This window comes from Lontra canadensis, unplaced genomic scaffold (assembly GCF_010015895.1).
Source record: "Lontra canadensis isolate GAN:19392208 unplaced genomic scaffold, GSC_riverotter_1.0 scaffold52, whole genome shotgun sequence".
Taxonomy (NCBI): Eukaryota; Metazoa; Chordata; class Mammalia; order Carnivora; family Mustelidae; genus Lontra; species Lontra canadensis.
Window position 1 is genome coordinate 13,786,027 of NW_022631046.1, and position 13,466 is coordinate 13,799,492.

A 13,466-nucleotide genomic window follows, 5' to 3' on the forward strand; every position below is an offset into this window, starting at 1 on the left:
CTCATATTTTGTCAGTAAACCATGAGGTAACCCAGGTAAAACACTAGAAAAGAAATGATGGCTATGTTTACACATTCTTTCACTGTCCATACTGTAGGCTATCACACTATTGAAACATAATTCCATAGATTAAAGAAATTTAAAACCAGAAAGACTATCTTGAATGACAAAGGAAAAGCATGTTACCTAAATTTGAAGGATTTTGAAGTGGCTCATATTCAAAGTAAGAACTTATTAAGATTTTACTTTTGGTGAATACTCCCCATGTTAGATAAAAATACCCAAAAAAGGTAGGGTGGTATTACTAATTAGTTCTATCTCATTACCCCCTGAAAGCTACACATAACTAACACGTCCTGTCACTTCTTTCATTCTCCTTGCATGTTATTTGCCTATTTTAGAATAATTCTCTTGGCTTATACTCTGCACATAACAATCCACAGCAACATTCCTACCAAGTTTAAATTGTCAGTGTTGCCACCTAGTGCCTCTCCAAATTCACCTAGGCCCAGGAGACTCCTGGAAGCATGAGAGAGTTATCATCAACATAATTAACTTCATTACATGTAACTAAATACATCAGGTTTCCAGTCCAAATAAGTAGCACTTACTTATGTCCATTTAAGGCTGCATGGTGTAAAGCAGTGTAACCCGAACTGTCTGTGCAGTTCACATTGGGGCCTCGCCAGATGCTGCAAATAAAGCACAAGCGCAGAGTTAACAGTTAAGCAGAATCATGCTTTGAAAAACAAAAAGAAGCCTCATAGTCCCATAGCCAGCAGCATGTTGCATAAGAAAATTCTAGTCATGTAGAAAATGAATGCCATCTTTAATGCATTCTCCTTGGAACAATAACTTCATCTATTTGAGGTAAGGAAATTATTAGGGAATATAACCACCTTCAGAAATTATTAGTGCATGTAGGATTACTGTCATGTATTAAAAACCTGAAACCAAAAATTCCCTATTACTTTAAATAAATACTTAAATATTGGAAGAAATTAACACTCAGCTACTATATTCTATACCAAAGAATAAAGATTTATGACACCTCCTCCATTTTAACACAATCCTTCTGAGATGTCAGAGATTTATATAAGTTAAAAGATATTTCTGCATTATGGGAAGAATACAAACTCTTCTTGTGGTTCAAACACTACCAAGAAAATCCGTATTTCATACTTGAAACTATAATTGAAGATCTGGACTGTTGTAAAACACAAGAAGATTATAATAGTTTTGAAAATATCGTTTTACAACATATTTTGAAGACAATATAACTATAGAAAATAGTCTATTTTATCATTGATCACTACTATCACAGAAACTATTTTTAGCCTTTGAAAACATAAGGCACTAAAAGCCACTTTTCAAAAACTACATCAAAAAATCATTTTATCTGGCACTCTTGACAATATTAAACTCATAAAAACTAAGGTCTAGAGATCTCCAGGGAAGATAGTAGAAGAGGACCCTAAATTCACCTCCTCTCACAGATACTAGGTAACACTCACATCAGTGCAAATAATCTAGAAAACAATCCAAAGATTGGCAGAACAAACTCCACACCTAAATGTCCAGGAGAGACAACATCGAAGAGATTAGGAAGGGCAGAGATGCAGTGGGGAGCTAAAAAACTCCCTGGGTCTGGCTGCCAGAAGAAGGGAGCCATAGGCACATAGAGGGATGAAAAACAGACCATCATACTGGGAAGCCTACACAAAGAATCCCCTCAGCATCTAGCTTTGAAAATCAAAGGAACCACATTTTGTGAGTTCGTACAACCAACAGGACTTGAAGCCTAGAACTTTAAAATCAGAAGCTGGGCTCTGGGAGAGCCCAAAGGGTGAAAGGAAACTGAGTTTCTGCCCTTAAAGAAACAGCACAGCAAACAGTCCTCAGAGATAGACTGAAGCAGCAGTTAGAAAAACACATGGGGTACATGGAAAGGGAGTTAATTAGTAATCTCAGAATTCCTGAGGGACTTTTCCAGGAATGAAAGAGGCAGGTGCCATTTCATTCCCATGTTCCCCCAGAATAATCACAGTCACCTGTGGGAACCAGCAGAGTGCAGGCACTCATTATTTAACATGCTTACACCACATCCTGTCCCCTCCAACTACACCTGCCTCAGTCCAAGGACAGCAGTTTCCCTCCACCAGAAGACCAGTACAAATCTTACCAACAATGTGTTTCCTGACCTCCCATGGAGGATACTGGTATTGTTAAAACTGCAACCCCCACCTGCACACACTGTAGCTCTGCTATGGTTACACGTCCCCTGTGGAGAAGGGCAGGTGCCACTTTATTAAAAGTACATGCCCTGCCCACTATTTTCAAGAGCAATAGACTATCTGATTTTCCTAACACACAGAAACAGACAGAAAGTTAGGTTAAATGAGGAGGCAAAGGGATATGTCCAAAATGAAGAAAGACAAAATCATAGCAAGAGACATAAGCAAAATGTATATAATATCCTGAAAAAGAAAATTTAAAGTAATGATCATAAATATAATCACTGGACTTGAGAAGAGTAAAGGACATTAGTGAAACCTTCAACACAGAGCTAAAACAAATCAATCAGAGATGAAGAAAACAATAATTGAAATTGAAAATACACTCAGTAGAATAAATAGCAGGCTAGAGGATGCAGAGGAATGAATCTGCAACCTGAAAGACAAATTAATGGAAAGTAATCAAGCTGAGTGGGGGGGGGGGGGACTATGCAAAATGAGAGTAGACTTAGGGAACTAAGGGACCCCCATAAGCTTAATAACATTTGCATTATAGGGATTCCAGGAAAGAGAAAGAAAGCAGAAAGTGTATCTAAAGAAATAATAGCTGAAAAATTCCCTGATCTGGGCAAAGCAACAGATAATCAGATCCAGAAGGCACAGAATTCCCCAACAAAAGCAACCCAAAGTGGTCCACACCAAGACACATAATAATTAAAAGGGAAAAAATCAGTTATAAAGAAAAATTTTTTAAAGCATTAAGAGAAAAGAAGACAGTTACATACAAGGGAAACCCCATAAGGCTATCAGATTTTTGAGGCCAGAAGGGAGTAACATAATATATTCAAAGTGCTCAAAGGGAAAAATCTGCAGTCAAGAATACTTTATCTAGCAAGACTATCATTCAGAACAGAAGGAGAGATAAAGAGTTTCTCAGACAAAAACAAACAAAAAAAAGAATGGCAATAAAAATATATCAATAATTACATTGAATGCAAATGGACTAACTGCTCCAAAGACATATAGTGACAGAGTGGATTAAAAAATAAGACCAATCTATGCGCTGCTTTACAAGAGACTCATTTTAAACCTAAAGATATGCATATTGAAAGTGATGGGACAGAGAAATGTTTATCATGCAAATGGATGCCAAAAGTTGGGGTACCAATACTTATATCAGGCAAAACAGACATTAAAACAAAGACTGGGGCACCTGGGTGGCTCAGTTGGTTAAGCCACTGCCTTTGGCTCAGGTAATGATCCCAGAGTCCCAGGATCAAGTCCCGCATCAGGCTCCCAGCTCCACTAGGAGCCTGCTTCTCCCTCTGACCTTCTCCCCTCTCACGATCTCTCCCTCTCCCAAATGGATAAATAAATTCTTTAAAAAAAAAAAAAAGAACAAAGACTGAATGAGAGAAAAAGACAGCATAAAATCATAAAGGGGACAATCCAACAAGAAGGTATAAAAATTGTAAGTATTCATGCACCCAATGAGGTAGCAACCAAATACATAAAACAATTAATAAGAAACACAAAGGAACTAATTGATAGTAATACAATAACAGTAGGGGACATTAACATTCCATTTATGTCAATGGACAGATCATCCAAACAGAATATTAACAAAGAAATCATGTCTTTGAATGACACACTGGACCAGAAGGATTTAACAAATATACACAGAATACTCAATTCTAAAATAGAATACACATTCTTTTCAAGTGCACATGAAACACCTTCTAGAATAGATATACAGTAGGCTACAAAACAAGTCACAATAAATACAAAAAGATCAAAGTCTCACCGTGCATCTTTTCTTCTTTTTTTTTTATGATTTTATTTATCCATTTTTCAGAGAGAGCGAGCAAGCAGGGGGAGCAGCAGATAGAGGGAGAAGCAGGCTCCCCACTGAGCAAGGATCCCAATGTGGAACTGGATCCCAGGACCCTGGGATCATGGCTTGAGACAAAAGCAGACACCCAACCAACTGAGAATCTTTTCTGAGGACAACACTATGAAACTAAAAATCAACCTCAAGAAAAAAATCTGGAAAGAGAACAAATATATGGACATTTAATAACATGCTATTAAACAATGAATGAAACAAACAAGAAATCAAACAAGAAAAAAATACTACATGGAGAAAAACTGAAAATGAAAACACAATTATACAAAATCTCTAGGATGCAGGAAAAATGGCACAAAGAGGGAAATTTATAGCAATACAGGCTTAACTCAAAAAAACAAGAAAATTCTCAAAAAAACAAACTAACCTTATACTTAAAGCAGCTAGAAAAAGAAGATCTAACAAAACCTAAAACCAGAGGAAGGAAAGAAATAAGGAGTAGAGCAGAAATGTACGATACAGAAACTAAAAGAAGCAATGGAAAGATCAAAGAAACCAGGAGATGGTTCTTTGGAAAGATTAAAAAATTGATAAACCTTTTGTGAGATTCATCAAAAAAAAAAAAAGCTCAAATAAACAAAATCACAAATAAAAGAAAAGAAATAACAGACACCATGGAAGTACAAAAGACTATAAGAGAATATTATGGAAAATTATATACCAAAAAATTGGACAAACTAGAAAAAAATGGGTAAATTTCTGGAAACATATAATTCACCAAAACTGAAGCAGGAAGAAATAGAAATTTTGAACAGATTGATTACCAACAATGAAATCAAATTGGTAATCCAAAACTCCCAACAAACAAAGTCAAGGACCAGACAGCTTCACAGGCTATTTCTACCAAACATTGAAAGGAGAATTAATACCTGTTTTTCTCAAACTATCCCAAAACTTAGGAGGAAGGAAAGCTTCCAAATTCATTCTACGGGGCCAATATTACCCTGATACCAAAATCAGATGAAGACATTACAAAAAAAGAGAATTATATGCCAGTAACTTTGATGAACATTGATGCAAAAATTCTCAACAAAATATTGCAAGCTGAATCTAATAATCCAGTAAAAACATTATTCACCACCATCAGATGGGATTTATTCCCAGGATGCAAGGGTGGTCCAGTATTCACAAATCAGTCAACATGATACATCACATCAATAAGAAAAAAGAAAAAAAAATATGATCCTTTCAATAGATGTAGAAAAAGCATCTCACAAATTACAACATCCATTCATGATAAAAACCCTTAACAAAGCAGGTTTAAAGGGAACATACCTCAACACATAAAAGCCATATATGACCACTCCACAACAAACATCATACTCAAAGGGGAAAAACTGAGAGATTAGCTGCAATGGTCAGGAACAAGACAAGGATGTCCACTCTTACCACTCTTATTCAACATAGTACTAGAAATCCCAATCACAGCAATCAGACAACACAAAGAAATAAAAGGCACCCAAACAGGTAAGGAAGAAGTAAAATATTCAATATTTACAGATGACCTGATACTATATGTAGAAAACCTGAAATATTCCACCAAAAAACTACTAGAATTGAAATGAATTCATAAAGTCACAGTACACAAAATCAATGTACGGAAATCTGTTACATTTCTGTACACGAATAATGAAGTAGCAGAGAGAGAAATTAAGATAACAATCCCATTTACAACCACACCAAAAAATAATAAAAATGAAGTTAACCAAAGAGGTGAAACACCTCTATAAATAATACAACACTGTTGAAAGAAATTGAAAATGGCACAAAGAAATGGAAAGACATCCCATGCTTATGGACTGGAAGAACAAATATTGTTAAAATGTCTAAAGTACCCAAAGCAACCTAGACATTTAATGCAATCCATGTCAATCAAAATACCAACAAAATTTTTCACAGAACTAGAACAAACAATACTAAAATTTATATGGAAACACAAAAGACCCTGGACAGCCAAAGCAAACTTGAAAAGGGAAAAACCTGGAAGAATCAAAATTACAGACTTAACTTGTAATACAAAGCTGTAATAATCAAAAAACATTACGGTACTGAGTCGCCTGGATGGCTCAGTTGGTTAAGTGTCTGCCTTCAGCTCGGGTGATGATTCTGGAGTCCTGAGATCCAATGCCAAATCGGCTCCCTGCTCGGCGGGAAGCCTGCTTCTCCCTCTCCCATTCCCCACCTTGTGTTCCCTCTCTCACTGTCTCTCTGTCAAATATTAAATCAATAAAAATCTTTAAATTTAAATCTTTAAATTTAAGATTTAAGTTTAAATCTTTAAATTTAAAAATAAATTAATTTTTAAAAATACAATTATGGGTCAATCTTTGATAAGCGAAAAATATGCAATGAGAAAAAGACATTCTCTTCAACAAATTGGTATTAGAAAAACTGGACAGCTACATGCGATAGAGTGAAAATGGACCACTTTCTTACATTGTATACAAAAATAAACTCAAAATAGATTAAGGGCCCAAATGTGAGATCTGAAACCATAAAAATTCTAGAATAGAGCACAACCAGTAATTTCTCTAACACTGATCACAGAAACAAGCAGTTGCATTTTTATACACTAAGAATGAGAAGAAAAGATATTAAGGAGTCGATCCCATTTACAATTGCACCAAAAACCATTAAGATACCTAGGAATAAGCCTAACCAAGGAGATAAAGGATCTGTACTCAGAAAACTGTAGCACACTCATGAAAGAAATTGAAGAAGACACAATGAAATGGAAAAACATTCCATGTTCATAGATTGGAAGAAGAAATAATGTTAAAATGTCTGTGCTACCCAGAGCAATCTATACATTCAGTGCAATCCCTATCAAAATACCATCGACATTTTTCTCAGAGCTGGAACAAATAATGCTAAAATTTGTATAGAACCAGAAAAGATCGCAAATAGCCAAAGGAATGCTGAAAATTAAAAAAAAAAAAAAAAGACAAAAAGCAAAGCTGGGGACATCACAATGCCTGACTTTAAGCTCTATTACAAAGCTGTGATCATCAAGGCAGAATGGTACTGGCACAAAAACAGACGTACAGATCAATGGTACTGAATAGAGAACCCAGAAATGGACACCCAACTCTACTGTCAACTAATCTTAGACAAAGCAGGAAAGAATATCCAATGGAAAAAAGACAGTCTCTTCAACAAATGATGTTGGGAAAATTGGACAGCCACATGCAGAAGAATGAAACTAGACCATTTTCTTACACTATAGACAAAAATAGACTCAGAATGCATGAAAGACCTAAATGTGAGGAAAAAAGAGAACCCCTCTGCTGCTGGGTAGTTCCTAACCCAACTCAATCCCTCAGCACACTGAGAACTCCCATCCTCAACAGATTCCACCCCAGACAACCCTGAAGAAGGGGAGAGGCTTAGGAAACTTAATTATATCATGTACCACCATCAAGCACACTATACCCAGACCTAAAACCCTCAAGAAATATACCAGAGATTCTGACCAAAGTAGTGGGTAGAAAAGCAATTACAAGAAATAAAAAGCATCAAGACTGTAAAGAAAAGGGGCGCCTGGGTGGCTCAGTGGGTTAAGCCGCTGCCTTCGGCTCAGGTCATGATCTCAGGGTCGTGGGATCGAGTCCCGCGTCGGGCTCTCTGCTCGGCAGGGAGCCTGCTTCCCCCCGCCCTTCCTCTCTCTCTGCCTGCCTCTCGGCCTACCTGTGATCTCTCTCTGTCAAATAAATAAATAAATAAATCTTAAAAAAAAAAAAAGATTGTAAAGAAAGAAGAAAATCTCTTTATTTGAAAATAACATAACCATGTATATAGAAAACCTACCCAAAAAACCTACAAAAAAACCCCACTAAAATTAAAATTTGTGTTAATTAGGGAAATTGTGTGAAAAGTACATGGAATTCTCTGACCTATGTTTGCAATACTCCTATAAATATAAAATTACTCAAGACAAAACATTTTCAAAAAGAAATTTTGCTCCAAAAAACATCCAACCAAATCAAGTGTGTTTAAGCAGAGGTTCAAGATACAACTCAAAATATAAATAGCAACTGTATTTCTACATGCCATCAAAGAACAATCAGAAATCAAAGTTTTGTTTTAAAATACCATTTACATGAGCACTGGGTATTATATAAAACTGAAGAATCACTGACCTCTACCTCTGAAATCAATAATATATTATATGCTAATTAACTGAATTTAAATTTTTTAAAAATGAAAAAAAAAAAAAAGATTCTAGGGGAGAAAGGAAAAATTAGAGCCAGAGATACAGATTTGGGAGTCATATGGGCTGTCCAGGATAGGGATCCTAATAGTTCATTGCCTGGAGAGGAACTATCTTCTTCTTTCTACCACTCACTTGCCCAAGTACTTGAAAATCTTGTAGAAGGATTCTGATTGGCTTGGATGGTGTGTCCAAACCTATGGCCAAGAGGGTGGGTTACCTTGATTGGCAGCCTCTACTAAGACCATTTACGTGGAAGGATTATTTCCCAGAGGGTAGAAGAGTGCTGTACAAAGCAAGAAATATTACAGCAAATGTTTCCCAGTCCACTTCTTTTTTCTCATTAAATATTCAATAAATATTTGTCAAGCAAATGATATTATCGACATAAAAAATACCATTTACAATAGCATGAAAAAGATGAAATGCTTAGGGATAAATTTGACGAAAGAAGTGTAAACATGTATACGGAGATAAATTAGAGGATCTAAACAAACGATGAGATAATATCAAGTTCATAAATCAAAAGACTCAATACTGTTATGATGTTCATTTTCTAAAAACTGATCCTGAGATTAACGTAATTTAATCAAAATCCCAGAAATCTTGTTTTGTAGAGACTAACTGATTTTGAAACTCATGTGGAAACAGAAAGGACCTCAACGAGCCAAAGTAACTTTGAAAAAGAACAAAGTTAGAGACTTACACTACCTGCTTTTAAGACTATGATGAAACTATATGGTAAACAAGAGAGATGGTACAATATTAAGGATAAATCAATGGAACAGAATGGAGGAATACAGTACATTTAGACCTATACATATATGTGATTAAATTTTTACAAAGGCACAATTGCAATTCATTAAAGAATTCAAAAAATTGTGCTGAAACAAATGGATATCCTTAGGCCAAAATAAATTAACTTAAAAAATTAAAGGGCATCATATTTAAAAGCAAAACTTAAAACCACAGAACTTCTACAGGAAATTTTTTGAGAAAATTTTGTGTCCTTAGGTTAAGCAAAGATTTTTTGATAGGACATCAAAATACCGTACAAGAAAATCAGACAAACTAAAACTTCACCAAAATTAAGAATTTCTGCTCTTCAAAGACACCATTAAGAGAATAAAAAGGAAATGAACTGAGAGAAAACATTTGCAAGTCACATTTGCAATATATTCTTTAATCCAGATAAGAAATCTTAAAATAGGGGCGCCTGGGTGGCTCAGTGGGTTAAGCCTCTGCCTTCATCAGGTCATGATCTCGGGGTCCTGGGATCGAGCCCCACATCGGGCTCTCTGCTCAGCAGGGGCCTGCCCTCCCCCTTTTTCTCTGCCTGCCTCTCTGCCTGCTTGTGATGTCTCTCTCTGTCAAATAAATAAATAAAATCTTAAAAAAAAAAAGAAATCTTAAAATACACTAATTATAATATCAACAACCTAATAAGAAAAAAAGTGAGCAAAAGATTTGAAGCAAATACTGCAACGAAGTTGATATACAGATTGCAAGTAAAAAACATGAAAAGAAACTCAAGATCATTTGTCTTTAGAGAAATGTAAACTGAAAGTATGAGACACTAGTCATATCTATTAAAATGGCCATGATCAAAAAGACTTCACATACCAATGTTGACAGGGATTTAAATCAACTACAACTCTCACAAACTGCAGGTAGGCACATAAAATAGTACCAACCACTTCAGGATAATAACTTGGCAGTTTCTTAAAAATTTAAACATATAACTACTATACAATCAGCAATTCTACCCTAGGCATATAGTCAAGACAAATGACAGCATATGTCCACACAAAGATTTATACATATTCATAAAGCTTTATTTACAGTAATCCAAAACTGAAATAACTCAAATGTTCATCAATAGATGAATGGATAAATAGTGACACATCCATACAATGGAACACTACTCAAAAATAAAAAATGGAATACTGAAATAAGCAACAACATCAGTTGAAAATCTAAATTCGTTAGATTCACAGATCCCCTTCTCTTCTTGGAACAGCAAAATGGGAGAGTTATTCTCTGGAATGGATAAAAAACTCATGATCTCTGGACTACAAGATAACAGGCAAATTTGAGGGAAGGGATACCAAATGGTATGCAATAGTCATTAAAACATTTTTCAGGACTGTTTATTGAATGATTTTTCCTTTTCTTACATCTTTCAAATACGAACTTTATCTTAGAGTAAACTCTAATATGTATTACTGATCTATTTTAGGGGTCTTCTTGTATTCCTTGATTTCTCTATTCTGGCACCAGAATCATATTTTTTAGTATTATTTATAATTGGGGGGACACAGATCTTCTCATTGCTACTTGTTTCACAATTTTTTTCTGCAAATTACTCTAGATGCCTATGAAATAAGAGTACAAATATGAAGACCACAGATACAAAACCAGTTACCATATAATTTTAATACTATAAAAGAGAAAGTCTGTGAATGCCTGTCAAAAAGGGAAAAATTAAGTTTCACCTACACCATGGAATAACATCTACCAAATTAAGTAAGTCTGGTCTCTACATATAGAACTTGAGAGTTAACCCAACGTATTAAGTGAAAAAAAGCAAACTGCAGAATATTGTGTTAATATCCTAATGTTGTACCTGTATTAAGCCATTTATATCCACACGTTATTTCCATTGTATAAGATTTACATTAAAATAGAAAAATGAATGCAAAAATACAACATTCACCTCTGAAATATCTGAAGAGTCAAGATTATTACGTATTCACCTTCAAAGAAAAACAAAAAGGCAATAAAATACAAGGGGAGAAAACACAGGTTTACTCCAGATTGTGAAGAGCCTTATAACATGTCAAGAAACTTAGTCTTGGGACGCCTGGGTGGCTCAGTTGGTTGGACAACTGCCTTCGGCTCAGGTCATGATCCCAGAGTCCCGGGATCGAGTCCCGCATCGGGCTCCCAGCTCCATGGGGAGTCTGCTTCTCCCTCTGACCTTCTCCTCGTTCATGCTCTCTCTCACTGCCTCTCTCTCAAATAAATAAATAAAATCTTAAAAAAAAAAAAAAAGAAACTTAGTCTTTATTCTGCAAGCAACCTGGAATTAAGAGGGTTATCAGAAAGACACTAAGCATCAGAAAGATAATCAGATCAGTGTTTCAGAATGAGAGTTCTTGTGACAGTTGGAAGGTGAACAGAGTGAACAATTTGGTGGCAGGGAATCAGGCTAATATGTCAAGGAAAGAACAAAGAAATCCGAACTAATGTAGATAAAGTGGTGGAAAGAGAAGAGGGAGGAAATCAAATAGATATGTCTAAAATAAAAAATATGGGAGAAGGCATGCATAAGATAGGATAAGAGCAAAAGAATGAAGTTTCTACCATTGATGAGATGCATGGATGATGAGATATTTCCATTAGAGAGAACTGCCAAGGGCAATGGTGTCTTTGGGGAAAGTCAGGATTCAGTTAAACTTAACTAGAACACTGTTGCTCAGGAATACCTCAGCAAAGGATGGAAAAGAAATGAGAAAATATTGTAAATTAACTCAAACTATTTCTAAAATGCCCTCCGTGTTGTTATGAAACCTTATAAATAGCTAAGAAGGGAGAAGCACATGGATGGCTCCGTGGGTTAAGCATCCAACTCTTAATTTCAGCTCAGGTCATTGTCTCAGGATCATGAGATTGAGCCCCATATAGAGCTCTGTGCTTAGCAGGTAGTCTTCTTGAGATTTTCTCTCTCCCTCTCCCTCATCCCTTACCCCTCATACTCACTCACATGCACGTGTTCACTCTCTCTCTCTCTCTCTCTCAAATAAATCTTTAAAAATAAACAAACAGTTAATAAGGGAAGATACTGATATTTATAACTAAAATAAGATCCAGGGTCCATAGATTTGATTTACCCATTCCATTCTCAGTTCCCCATTATCAGAAAGAAACAAGAATTGTAATAGCATGAATAGAAATCTCTAGTGCATGTCTGCCTTCCTAAATAGAATGGATGTGGATACACGTAATCTTTTTTTAAACAAGGAGGTTTAGCATAGAATTTTAGCATATATGTAAATATATTTGACTGCACCTATTGACAGAGCCTGTAGGCACATAACCGTTTATCCACAGCACATTCACACATATTTGAAACACTACAGATAAGCCAGACCCAAAGATTCCAACTAAAAATGTAATTTAAAAAGTAAAATTTGTTGTTTAAAAGCTTGAGCTTCATTCTAATGTCCTACTTCATTCCAACTTTTTGCACTGTGCTCCTCGTTTATCAATGATAATCTCAAATTCAAAAAGAGGACCCATATTAACATAAATCTGTTTTACAAAATTCAAACGTTTCTAAGTAGTTGTAAATGCTTGTTACATATTCTCAAAAAGGGAAATTTATAGATCTTTGGTGTTAGTATAAAATGCACTCAATTCCGCCTCCTATACTTACTTATCAATATTTTAAATTCTGTTTGTGGGAATTCTTGCCCAGGATGAATGCTCTGAGCCAACTGGAGATCCCCAATTACCATAGATTAAATTTGCAACAAACTGAATTACTATGTTTTAGGACAAACATAAACAAAGTGGGTTTTCTATAGAGCTTTCAAATAACCAGGACGTTCATGAGTCAGAATGTTTTATTCCCCGAGCTTTCATATATTAGAGAAGACTACTCGTAAATAAACTGTAAGCCTGAGTTTCTTGGGCCAATTTTCACAAGTATAGTAAATAAGATTTAGGCACAGCTATTCCACATATTGATCATTATACCCTCTACCAACTTATGGGAAATATCCACGAGCAACATAAGACTGTTTCAACTGTTCTTTTTAAATTTACACTCAATTAATTAACATATAGTATATTATTAGTTTCAGAAGTAGAGTTCAGTGATTCATCAGTCTTATGATGTTCAGTGTTCATTACATCACATGACCTTCTTAATGTCCATCACCAAATTACACCATCCTCCTCCCTCCCAGCAACTTTCAGTTTGTTTCTGATTAAGAGTCTCTTACGGTTTGTCTCCCTCTCTGATTTTGTCTTGTTTTAGTTTTTCCTTCCTTCCTCTATGATCCTGTTTTCTTAAATTCCACATATGAGTGAGATCATAGGATAATTGTCA

General features: G+C 35.4%; 1 protein-coding gene across 15 annotated transcripts in view; it reads right to left on the reverse strand.

The window, feature by feature from the left end:
• Positions 1 to 13,466, reverse strand: part of ANKS1B (ankyrin repeat and sterile alpha motif domain containing 1B) — a 1,097,747-nt gene that overhangs the window by 962,079 nt on the left and 122,202 nt on the right. For all 15 annotated transcript variants that reach the window (XM_032874307.1, XM_032874315.1, XM_032874314.1 and 12 more), the window contains exon 2: positions 612 to 692. In XM_032874307.1, the coding sequence (XP_032730198.1) occupies positions 612 to 692 (81 nt within the window). The remainder of the gene's footprint in view (positions 1 to 611; positions 693 to 13,466) is intronic.